This window comes from Equus caballus, chromosome 5, assembly GCF_041296265.1.
Source record: "Equus caballus isolate H_3958 breed thoroughbred chromosome 5, TB-T2T, whole genome shotgun sequence".
Classification (NCBI taxonomy): Eukaryota; Metazoa; Chordata; class Mammalia; order Perissodactyla; family Equidae; genus Equus; species Equus caballus.
Window position 1 is genome coordinate 32690919 of NC_091688.1, and position 12144 is coordinate 32703062.

At 60.2% G+C, this 12144-nt stretch overlaps 1 protein-coding gene across 5 annotated transcripts in view; it reads left to right on the forward strand.

Annotated features, from left to right (window-relative positions):
- Positions 1-12144, forward strand: part of LOC138924257 (neuroblastoma breakpoint family member 6-like) — an 89683-nt gene that overhangs the window by 28898 nt on the left and 48641 nt on the right. For all 5 annotated transcript variants that reach the window (XM_070267930.1, XM_070267928.1, XM_070267929.1 and 2 more), the window contains 10 exons: positions 526-577; positions 2083-2258; positions 3310-3364; positions 4405-4580; positions 5632-5686; positions 6727-6902; positions 7954-8008; positions 9049-9224; positions 10276-10330; positions 11371-11546. In XM_070267930.1, the coding sequence (XP_070124031.1) occupies positions 526-577; positions 2083-2258; positions 3310-3364; positions 4405-4580; positions 5632-5686; positions 6727-6902; positions 7954-8008; positions 9049-9224; positions 10276-10330; positions 11371-11546 (1152 nt within the window). The remainder of the gene's footprint in view (positions 1-525; positions 578-2082; positions 2259-3309; positions 3365-4404; positions 4581-5631; positions 5687-6726; positions 6903-7953; positions 8009-9048; positions 9225-10275; positions 10331-11370; positions 11547-12144) is intronic.

Genomic DNA, 12144 nt, shown 5'->3' on the forward strand with positions numbered 1-12144 from the left:
AACTTGGTGGTAGAGAGTTTAGACTGGAGACCTTTCCGTAGAGAGAATTTCCCTCCACAACACACAGAAGCCAACTTGGAGGGCCCTTAAAGTCCCCAGATGAGGGATGTTGGCTTGGGTTCTTTCTTGTCTCCTTAGAGAAAGGACGAGGTTCTCTGTGAGAGCTGGGAAGGGATATAGGGCCTGTGCCTTTGGCAGGATTTGTGGCAGAATGGAGCACGCAGTCACAGAATTCAAGATGGAAGCTGGACAAGTATCCAGTGATATGAGGAACAAAAGACAGCTTAAACTTTTGCCCAATTTCAGGCAGAGTCTGCAATGATGGAGATCCAGTGGATCACAGACACACCGCCTGATGAATCAGAAATCCATGCTGGGGCAATGCTTTCAAGACAATGCACTAGGACTTCAAGACCATACGGACTCCTGCATAGATATTTATGTCTCTATGGCTGTTGAAGTCACTGCGTTTATAGAGGTTAAAGTGGGAAAGTGCTAACTGGACATTTCTGAATTTATTTGCAGGGAATAACGAAGACAAGGAAGACGAAAAGACACAAGGCACACTCACTCACAGGTGACAATGAATAATCTGGTGCCGGTAATGGGCAGGGAAAATGTGGAGACAGTATCAGAAAGAAGAGTAAGTGAGGGGAACAAAGTCACAAATGCCAGAGGCAAGAGAAGGAAACGTGGAGGTTGTAATGATTTAATTCACTCAACCAACAAGGAAAAGGCTCTGTTAACTTCAATGTCACTCATCTCTATGGACCTGTAAGTCTGACACAAGAGAACGCAACACCCTTAGGAAATCATGCACATAGAGAAAAGGTCTATTTTCTCCTGCAACAAAAATCAGGGTGAGACGCATATCTAACTGCTACACATTAATGATGGTCTCTGGAAGGAAGTAAACTAGCAGTGCAAAAACTAAAGGGATGATAAACCGCATTAAACAACAAAAATGCAGTGAGATGAGAAAAATGTACCTGTTCTGTAAACAGTCAGAGAAGGAAGCATAGAATGCAGACCATCATGGAGATTATACAATCAAACAAGAAGGGACTTCATTTGAAGGGGAAATGTGACAATCTCAGATATAGGGACATCAGGAAGTGCTCGCTATCCCCGTTTCCCCATGTAGACAACCGCCAAGTGTCCCTTTCCCAGAGTGCTCTGTGTTTCTCACCGTGGTCCTCCGATGGGCCAATTCCGTGATCTCGCTCCAGTGTGGTCACGTGCGGTCAGATGCCGGAGGTGTGCTCATCTGTCGGCGGATGGCGTGCGCTCTCCCGTTCTCTCTTTCTTCTGTCACCCAGCGGGGGACGCATGTCTGCCTCTGCCCGGTTGCCGTTCCCACGGTGGCGGCTATTTCCCGGCCAAGACGGTCCTTCGTGACCCAAGTCCGCATCATGCCCCAGTAGGGAGAGAGGCAGACCTTGCAGCTTCCAGATTTCTGGGAGTCGACAGTGGTGCCAGAGCCAGGCAGGGTTCACTTGGCAGCTGTCTGTGCATTTCCACCAACTGGATGCAAGAGTGTTGACGCCGCCTTTAGGGTCCTCTGAGTGTGTGGGTGTGTGATGACTCTTGTGGAGTGGAGGCGCTCGTCCTCCTTGCTCACGAGCTCATTTTCTGCTCAGTGCTCTGAGCAAGCTCTGCTCGCTCTCTCCTCCTCTGTCTCTGTCTGTGTGTCTGTCTCTCTCCCTCTCTCTCTCTGTGTCTCTCTCTGTCTGTCTCTCTGTCTCTGTCTCTGTCTCTGTGTCTGTGTCTGTGTCTGTCTGTCTGTCTCTCGTCAGCTCACGCTGGATCGCTCGCTCTCTCGCGCTCTCTGTCTCTCTCCCTGCGCGCCCCACCCCCCCGGCCCTCTCTGTCTCTGTCTCTGTCTTTTTCCAGCTCTCTCTCCTGTTCCCACTTCAACTGCGGCCTGGCCCCAGCCAGAGGAGGATTGTGTGATCTCCCTGGCTGAGCCCTTAACACTGCTCTTCTGTGAGCAGACCCTTCCACCTTCCAGGGAAAGCAGCTCTAGGAATGTGTGTTTCCCAAAGCCGCTTGTCTCCACTTGAGCCCTCCCTCCGCCCACAGGCTCGGCAGGGATGTGCCGCCCACGGTCGAGCCTCCGCTCCCGAGAGCGTGCCTGGAGGAATACTCCTGGACCTGCGCCACGGACGTCGGCCAGTCCGAGTCCTGCTGGACTCAGTCGAGCAGTGCCGTCTTCTGCTTCCAGGGCCTGGCCGTCTCCTCCCTGGCAGACACCCCCAGTGAGTATTGCCGCTGTGCAGGGGATAAGGCTCCAGCTGGACTCCCTGGGCGGTCGGTGTCCTTGGCATGCCAGCCCTCGGGCTGTGCAGACAGACACATTGAAGGGAATCAGGCTGGAGGACAGAGTTGGAAGCACAGACGGGAGACGCTTGAGGGAGCTGCGCTCCCTTCCTTCTTGCCAGGATGCGCCCAGGTGCCCCTGGCCCCAGTGACACATCACGGGACCCAAAGCCGGCAGGACAAACTCAGCTCCCCTGTGCCGCACGTAGCGCCAGGGCAGGTGTCTGTCAAACATCCCCGCTGGCGTGAAATGTCTCCTCGCACCTTCAGTGCTCTAACTTTCACGCCTGAGGCGTGTCCCTCCAGATTCTAGGCCCACCCCGTGCGCCTGGCCTCCTTGTGGACATCTGCCTCCGAGACGCCTCCCGGGCTTCACTCTTGTGGGCCCCACTCTCCGTCTCCGTCACGTTGGCCTCTCTTCCGAAGCAGTCCTCGGAAGAACGCCCCTAGCCACCTGTCCCGTTTCCCGTGCTCCCGTGTTTCCCGCGTGCGAGCCTAGGCCTTGGCCTTCTCCCAGCCCACAGGGTGGCCAGTGTTTCTGCGGAGCAGGGGGCGACGATGCCTCTGGATGCCAGGGTTTGTAGAGTGCAGCCGGCCTTCTCCCCTCAGGCGATGAGTTCGACTCGAGCCTCCACAACTAGCGTCCCCGCGCAGAGAAGGCTGAGTAGCGCGGCACTTGTGCGAGCGGGCACTTAGGCTGGTGCCCCAGAAGGTGTGAGCCCCACGCCTCTTTGGCTGTTTTCCCAGACTCGGGAGAGCATCCTGGGCTGAGGGCCTCCCCGATCGGGGAGACGCGGCCCGCTGGCTCAGCAAAGCCAGGCCGGCGCTTTCACGAGACACCGCCTGAGGTCTCCTGGCAGATTGCTCTTCCCGTCTGCCGTTGTCACACTGAGGATGTGGAGGTCCCTGGGCTGGGACTGGACACTGGATTCCCAAGGGTCGAGTGGGGATCTGCTTAGTGTGACTGGCCCCGTGCGAATTTCTTTCCAGGCCAACACACCGATCCGGAGGACGACGGGGGCGTCCAAGACGGCCTGTGTTGCAGGTAACTCGGAAGAATCCCGGGACTCCATTGGAAGGGGCCATCTGGGCATCTCTGATCGAGGGAGTTCAGCGAGCGCTGACTATCCCCGTTTCCCCCACGCACGCAACCGCCAAGTGTCCCTTTCCCAGAGTGCTCTGTGTTTCTCACCGTGGTCCTCGGATGGGCCAATTCCGTGATCTCTCTCCAGTGTGGTCACGTGCGGTCAGATGCCGGAGGTGTGCTCATCTGTCGGCGGATGGCGTGCGCTCTCCCGTTCTCTCTTTCTTCTGTCACCCAGCGGGGGACGCATGTCTGCCTCTGCCCGGTTGCCGTTCCCACGGTGGCGGCTATTTCCCGGCCAAGACGGTCCTTCGTGACCCAAGTCCGCATCATGCCCCAGTAGGGAGAGAGGCAGACCTTGCAGCTTCCAGATTTCTGGGAGTCGACAGTGGTGCCAGAGCCAGGCAGGGTTCACTTGGCAGCTGTCTGTGCATTTCCACCAACTGGATGCAAGAGTGTTGACGCCGCCTTTAGGGTCCTCTGAGTGTGTGGGTGTGTGATGACTCTTGTGGAGTGGAGGCGCTCGTCCTCCTTGCTCAAGAGCTCATTTTCTGCTCGGTGCTCTGAGCAAGCTCTGCTCGCTCTCTCCTCCTCTGTCTCTGTCTGTGTGTCTGTCTCTCTCCCTCTCTCTCTCTGTGCCTCTCTCTGTCTGTCTCTCTGTCTCTGTCTCTGTCTCTGTGTCTGTGTCTGTGTCTGTCTGTCTGTCTCTCGTCGGCTCACGCTGGATCGCTCGCTCTCTCGCGCTCTCTGTCTCTCTCCCTGCGCGCCCCACCCCCCCGGCCCTCTCTGTCTCTGTGTCTGTCTTTTTCCAGCTCTCTCTCCTGTTCCCACTTCAACTGCGGCCTGGCCCCAGCCAGAGGAGGATTGTGTGATCTCCCTGGCTGAGCCCTTAACACTGCTCTTCTGTGAGCAGACCCTTCCACCTTCCAGGGAAAGCAGCTCTAGGAATGTGTGTTTCCCAAAGCCGCTTGTCTCCACTTGAGCCCTCCCTCCGCCCACAGGCTCGGCAGGGATGTGCCGCCCACGGTCGAGCCTCCGCTCCCGAGAGCGTGCCTGGAGGAATACTCCTGGACCTGCGCCACGGACGTCGGCCAGTCCGAGTCCTGCTGGACTCAGTCGAGCAGTGCCGTCTTCTGCTTCCAGGGCCTGGCCGTCTCCTCCCTGGCAGACACCCCCAGTGAGTATTGCCGCTGTGCAGGGGATAAGGCTCCAGCTGGACTCCCTGGGCGGTCGGTGTCCTTGGCATGCCAGCCCTCGGGCTGTGCAGACAGACACATTGAAGGGAATCAGGCTGGAGGACAGAGTTGGAAGCACAGACGGGAGACGCTTGAGGGAGCTGCGCTCCCTTCCTTCTTGCCAGGATGCGCCCAGGTGCCCCTGGCCCCAGTGACCCATCACGGGACCCAAAGCCGGCAGGACAAACTCAGCTCCCCTGTGCCGCACGTAGCGCCAGGGCAGGTGTCTGTCAAACATCCCCGCTGGCGTGAAATGTCTCCTCGCACCTTCAGTGCTCTAACTTTCACGCCTGAGGCGTGTCCCTCCAGATTCTAGGCCCACCCCGTGCGCCTGGCCTCCTTGTGGACATCTGCCTCCGAGACGCCTCCCGGGCTTCACTCTTGTGGGCCCCACTCTCCGTCTCCGTCACGTTGGCCTCTCTTCCGAAGCAGTCCTCGGAAGAACGCCCCTAGCCACCTGTCCCGTTTCCCGTGCTCCCGTGTTTCCCGCGTGCGAGCCTAGGCCTTGGCCTTCTCCCAGCCCACAGGGTGGCCAGTGTTTCTGCGGAGCAGGGGGCGACGATGCCTCTGGATGCCAGGGTTTGTAGAGTGCAGCCGGCCTTCTCCCCTCAGGCGATGAGTTCGACTCGAGCCTCCACAACTAGCGTCCCCGCACAGAGAAGGCTGAGTAGCGCGGCACTTGTGCGAGCGGGCACTTAGGCTGGTGCCCCAGAAGGTGTGAGCCCCACGCCTCTTTGGCTGTTTTCCCAGACTCGGGAGAGCATCCTGGGCTGAGGGCCTCCCCGATCGGGGAGACGCGGCCCGCTGGCTCAGCAAAGCCAGGCCGGCGCTTTCACGAGACACCGCCTGAGGTCTCCTGGCAGATTGCTCTTCCCGTCTGCCGTTGTCACACTGAGGATGTGGAGGTCCCTGGGCTGGGACTGGACACTGGATTCCCAAGGGTCGAGTGGGGATCTGCTTAGTGTGACTGGCCCCGTGCGAATTTCTTTCCAGGCCAACACACCGATCCGGAGGACGACGGGGGCGTCCAAGACGGCCTGTGTTGCAGGTAACTCGGAAGAATCCCGGGACTCCATTGGAAGGGGCCATCTGGGCATCTCCGATCGAGGGAGTTCAGCGAGCGCTGACTATCCCCGTTTCCCCCACGCACGCAACCGCCAAGTGTCCCTTTCCCAGAGTGCTCTGTGTTTCTCACCGTGGTCCTCGGATGGGCCAATTCCGTGATCTCTCTCCAGTGTGGTCACGTGCGGTCAGATGCCGGAGGTGTGCTCATCTGTCGGCGGATGGCGTGCGCTCTCCCGTTCTCTCTTTCTTCTGTCACCCAGCGGGGGACGCATGTCTGCCTCTGCCCGGTTGCCGTTCCCACGGTGGCGGCTATTTCCCGGCCAAGACGGTCCTTCGTGACCCAAGTCCGCATCATGCCCCAGTAGGGAGAGAGGCAGACCTTGCAGCTTCCAGATTTCTGGGAGTCGACAGTGGTGCCAGAGCCAGGCAGGGTTCACTTGGCAGCTGTCTGTGCATTTCCACCAACTGGATGCAAGAGTGTTGACGCCGCCTTTAGGGTCCTCTGAGTGTGTGGGTGTGTGATGACTCTTGTGGAGTGGAGGCGCTCGTCCTCCTTGCTCAAGAGCTCATTTTCTGCTCGGTGCTCTGAGCAAGCTCTGCTCGCTCTCTCCTCCTCTGTCTCTGTCTGTGTGTCTGTCTCTCTCCCTCTCTCTCTCTGTGCCTCTCTCTGTCTGTCTCTCTGTCTCTGTCTCTGTCTCTGTGTCTGTGTCTGTGTCTGTCTGTCTGTCTCTCGTCGGCTCACGCTGGATCGCTCGCTCTCTCGCGCTCTCTGTCTCTCTCCCTGCGCGCCCCACCCCCCCGGCCCTCTCTGTCTCTGTGTCTGTCTTTTTCCAGCTCTCTCTCCTGTTCCCACTTCAACTGCGGCCTGGCCCCAGCCAGAGGAGGATTGTGTGATCTCCCTGGCTGAGCCCTTCCCATTGCTCTTCTGTGAGCAGACCCTTCCACCTTCCAGGGAAAGCAGCTCTAGGAATGTGTGTTTCCCAAAGCCGCTTGTCTCCACTTGAGCCCTCCCTCCGCCCACAGGCTCGGCAGGGATGTGCCGCCCACGGTCGAGCCTCCGCTCCCGAGAGCGTGCCTGGAGGAATACTCCTGGACCTGCGCCACGGACGTCGGCCAGTCCGAGTCCTGCTGGACTCAGTCGAGCAGTGCCGTCTTCTGCTTCCAGGGCCTGGCCGTCTCCTCCCTGGCAGACACCCCCAGTGAGTATTGCCGCTGTGCAGGGGATAAGGCTCCAGCTGGACTCCCTGGGCGGTCGGTGTCCTTGGCATGCCAGCCCTCGGGCTGTGCAGACAGACACATTGAAGGGAATCAGGCTGGAGGACAGAGTTGGAAGCACAGACGGGAGACGCTTGAGGGAGCTGCGCTCCCTTCCTTCTTGCCAGGATGCGCCCAGGTGCCCCTGGCCCCAGTGACACATCACGGGACCCAAAGCCGGCAGGACAAACTCAGCTCCCCTGTGCCGCACGTAGCGCCAGGGCAGGTGTCTGTCAAACATCCCCGCTGGCGTGAAATGTCTCCTCGCACCTTCAGTGCTCTAACTTTCACGCCTGAGGCGTGTCCCTCCAGATTCTAGGCCCACCCCGTGCGCCTGGCCTCCTTGTGGACATCTGCCTCCGAGACGCCTCCCGGGCTTCACTCTTGTGGGCCCCACTCTCCGTCTCCGTCACGTTGGCCTCTCTTCCGAAGCAGTCCTCGGAAGAACGCCCCTAGCCACCTGTCCCGTTTCCCGTGCTCCCGTGTTTCCCGCGTGCGAGCCTAGGCCTTGGCCTTCTCCCAGCCCACAGGGTGGCCAGTGTTTCTGCGGAGCAGGGGGCGACGATGCCTCTGGATGCCAGGGTTTGTAGAGTGCAGCCGGCCTTCTCCCCTCAGGCGATGAGTTCGACTCGAGCCTCCACAACTAGCGTCCCCGCGCAGAGAAGGCTGAGTAGCGCGGCACTTGTGCGAGCGGGCACTTAGGCTGGTGCCCCAGAAGGTGTGAGCCCCACGCCTCTTTGGCTGTTTTCCCAGACTCGGGAGAGCATCCTGGGCTGAGGGCCTCCCCGATCGGGGAGACGCGGCCCGCTGGCTCAGCAAAGCCAGGCCGGCGCTTTCACGAGACACCGCCTGAGGTCTCCTGGCAGATTGCTCTTCCCGTCTGCCGTTGTCACACTGAGGATGTGGAGGTCCCTGGGCTGGGACTGGACACTGGATTCCCAAGGGTCGAGTGGGGATCTGCTTAGTGTGACTGGCCCCGTGCGAATTTCTTTCCAGGCCAACACACCGATCCGGAGGACGACGGGGGCGTCCAAGACGGCCTGTGTTGCAGGTAACTCGGAAGAATCCCGGGACTCCATTGGAAGGGGCCATCTGGGCATCTCCGATCGAGGGAGTTCAGCGAGCGCTGACTATCCCCGTTTCCCCCACGCACGCAACCGCCAAGTGTCCCTTTCCCACAGTGCTCTGTGTTTCTCACCGTGGTCCTCGGATGGGCCAATTCCGTGATCTCTCTCCAGTGTGGTCACGTGCGGTCAGATGCCGGAGGTGTGCTCATCTGTCGGCGGATGGCGTGCGCTCTCCCGTTCTCTCTTTCTTCTGTCACCCAGCGGGGGACGCATGTCTGCCTCTGCCCGGTTGCCGTTCCCACGGTGGCGGCTATTTCCCGGCCAAGACGGTCCTTCGTGACCCAAGTCCGCATCATGCCCCAGTAGGGAGAGAGGCAGACCTTGCAGCTTCCAGATTTCTGGGAGTCGACAGTGGTGCCAGAGCCAGGCAGGGTTCACTTGGCAGCTGTCTGTGCATTTCCACCAACTGGATGCAAGAGTGTTGACGCCGCCTTTAGGGTCCTCTGAGTGTGTGGGTGTGTGATGACTCTTGTGGAGTGGAGGCGCTCGTCCTCCTTGCTCAAGAGCTCATTTTCTGCTCGGTGCTCTGAGCAAGCTCTGCTCGCTCTCTCCTCCTCTGTCTCTGTCTGTGTGTCTGTCTCTCTCCCTCTCTCTCTCTGTGCCTCTCTCTGTCTGTCTCTCTGTCTCTGTCTCTGTCTCTGTGTCTGTGTCTGTGTCTGTCTGTCTGTCTCTCGTCGGCTCACGCTGGATCGCTCGCTCTCTCGCGCTCTCTGTCTCTCTCCCTGCGCGCCCCACCCCCCCGGCCCTCTCTGTCTCTGTGTCTGTCTTTTTCCAGCTCTCTCTCCTGTTCCCACTTCAACTGCGGCCTGGCCCCAGCCAGAGGAGGATTGTGTGATCTCCCTGGCTGAGCCCTTCCCATTGCTCTTCTGTGAGCAGACCCTTCCACCTTCCAGGGAAAGCAGCTCTAGGAATGTGTGTTTCCCAAAGCCGCTTGTCTCCACTTGAGCCCTCCCTCCGCCCACAGGCTCGGCAGGGATGTGCCGCCCACGGTCGAGCCTCCGCTCCCGAGAGCGTGCCTGGAGGAATACTCCTGGACCTGCGCCACGGACGTCGGCCAGTCCGAGTCCTGCTGGACTCAGTCGAGCAGTGCCGTCTTCTGCTTCCAGGGCCTGGCCGTCTCCTCCCTGGCAGACACCCCCAGTGAGTATTGCCGCTGTGCAGGGGATAAGGCTCCAGCTGGACTCCCTGGGCGGTCGGTGTCCTTGGCATGCCAGCCCTCGGGCTGTGCAGACAGACACATTGAAGGGAATCAGGCTGGAGGACAGAGTTGGAAGCACAGACGGGAGACGCTTGAGGGAGCTGCGCTCCCTTCCTTCTTGCCAGGATGCGCCCAGGTGCCCCTGGCCCCAGTGACACATCACGGGACCCAAAGCCGGCAGGACAAACTCAGCTCCCCTGTGCCGCACGTAGCGCCAGGGCAGGTGTCTGTCAAACATCCCCGCTGGCGTGAAATGTCTCCTCGCACCTTCAGTGCTCTAACTTTCACGCCTGAGGCGTGTCCCTCCAGATTCTAGGCCCACCCCGTGCGCCTGGCCTCCTTGTGGACATCTGCCTCCGAGACGCCTCCCGGGCTTCACTCTTGTGGGCCCCACTCTCCGTCTCCGTCACGTTGGCCTCTCTTCCGAAGCAGTCCTCGGAAGAACGCCCCTAGCCACCTGTCCCGTTTCCCGTGCTCCCGTGTTTCCCGCGTGCGAGCCTAGGCCTTGGCCTTCTCCCAGCCCACAGGGTGGCCAGTGTTTCTGCGGAGCAGGGGGCGACGATGCCTCTGGATGCCAGGGTTTGTAGAGTGCAGCCGGCCTTCTCCCCTCAGGCGATGAGTTCGACTCGAGCCTCCACAACTAGCGTCCCCGCGCAGAGAAGGCTGAGTAGCGCGGCACTTGTGCGAGCGGGCACTTAGGCTGGTGCCCCAGAAGGTGTGAGCCCCACGCCTCTTTGGCTGTTTTCCCAGACTCGGGAGAGCATCCTGGGCTGAGGGCCTCCCCGATCGGGGAGACGCGGCCCGCTGGCTCAGCAAAGCCAGGCCGGCGCTTTCACGAGACACCGCCTGAGGTCTCCTGGCAGATTGCTCTTCCCGTCTGCCGTTGTCACACTGAGGATGTGGAGGTCCCTGGGCTGGGACTGGACACTGGATTCCCAAGGGTCGAGTGGGGATCTGCTTAGTGTGACTGGCCCCGTGCGAATTTCTTTCCAGGCCAACACACCGATCCGGAGGACGACGGGGGCGTCCAAGACGGCCTGTGTTGCAGGTAACTCGGAAGAATCCCGGGACTCCATTGGAAGGGGCCATCTGGGCATCTCCGATCGAGGGAGTTCAGCGAGCGCTGACTATCCCCGTTTCCCCCACGCACGCAACCGCCAAGTGTCCCTTTCCCAGAGTGCTCTGTGTTTCTCACCGTGGTCCTCGGATGGGCCAATTCCGTGATCTCTCTCCAGTGTGGTCACGTGCGGTCAGATGCCGGAGGTGTGCTCATCTGTCGGCGGATGGCGTGCGCTCTCCCGTTCTCTCTTTCTTCTGTCACCCAGCGGGGGACGCATGTCTGCCTCTGCCCGGTTGCCGTTCCCACGGTGGCGGCTATTTCCCGGCCAAGACGGTCCTTCGTGACCCAAGTCCGCATCATGCCCCAGTAGGGAGAGAGGCAGACCTTGCAGCTTCCAGATTTCTGGGAGTCGACAGTGGTGCCAGAGCCAGGCAGGGTTCACTTGGCAGCTGTCTGTGCATTTCCACCAACTGGATGCAAGAGTGTTGACGCCGCCTTTAGGGTCCTCTGAGTGTGTGGGTGTGTGATGACTCTTGTGGAGTGGAGGCGCTCGTCCTCCTTGCTCAAGAGCTCATTTTCTGCTCGGTGCTCTGAGCAAGCTCTGCTCGCTCTCTCCTCCTCTGTCTCTGTCTGTGTGTCTGTCTCTCTCCCTCTCTCTCTCTGTGCCTCTCTCTGTCTGTCTCTCTGTCTCTGTCTCTGTCTCTGTGTCTGTGTCTGTGTCTGTCTGTCTGTCTCTCGTCGGCTCACGCTGGATCGCTCGCTCTCTCGCGCTCTCTGTCTCTCTCCCTGCGCGCCCCACCCCCCCGGCCCTCTCTGTCTCTGTGTCTGTCTTTTTCCAGCTCTCTCTCCTGTTCCCACTTCAACTGCGGCCTGGCCCCAGCCAGAGGAGGATTGTGTGATCTCCCTGGCTGAGCCCTTAACACTGCTCTTCTGTGAGCAGACCCTTCCACCTTCCAGGGAAAGCAGCTCTAGGAATGTGTGTTTCCCAAAGCCGCTTGTCTCCACTTGAGCCCTCCCTCCGCCCACAGGCTCGGCAGGGATGTGCCGCCCACGGTCGAGCCTCCGCTCCCGAGAGCGTGCCTGGAGGAATACTCCTGGACCTGCGCCACGGACGTCGGCCAGTCCGAGTCCTGCTGGACTCAGTCGAGCAGTGCCGTCTTCTGCTTCCAGGGCCTGGCCGTCTCCTCCCTGGCAGACACCCCCAGTGAGTATTGCCGCTGTGCAGGGGATAAGGCTCCAGCTGGACTCCCTGGGCGGTCGGTGTCCTTGGCATGCCAGCCCTCGGGCTGTGCAGACAGACACATTGAAGGGAATCAGGCTGGAGGACAGAGTTGGAAGCACAGACGGGAGACGCTTGAGGGAGCTGCGCTCCCTTCCTTCTTGCCAGGATGCGCCCAGGTGCCCCTGGCCCCAGTGACACATCACGGGACCCAAAGCCGGCAGGACAAACTCAGCTCCCCTGTGCCGCACGTAGCGCCAGGGCAGGTGTCTGTCAAACATCCCCGCTGGCGTGAAATGTCTCCTCGCACCTTCAGTGCTCTAACTTTCACGCCTGAGGCGTGTCCCTCCAGATTCTAGGCCCACCCCGTGCGCCTGGCCTCCTTGTGGACATCTGCCTCCGAGACGCCTCCCGGGCTTCACTCTTGTGGGCCCCACTCTCCGTCTCCGTCACGTTGGCCTCTCTTCCGAAGCAGTCCTCGGAAGAACGCCCCTAGCCACCTGTCCCGTTTCCCGTGCTCCCGTGTTTCCCGCGTGCGAGCCTAGGCCTTGGCCTTCTCCCAGCCCACAGGGTGGCCAGTGTT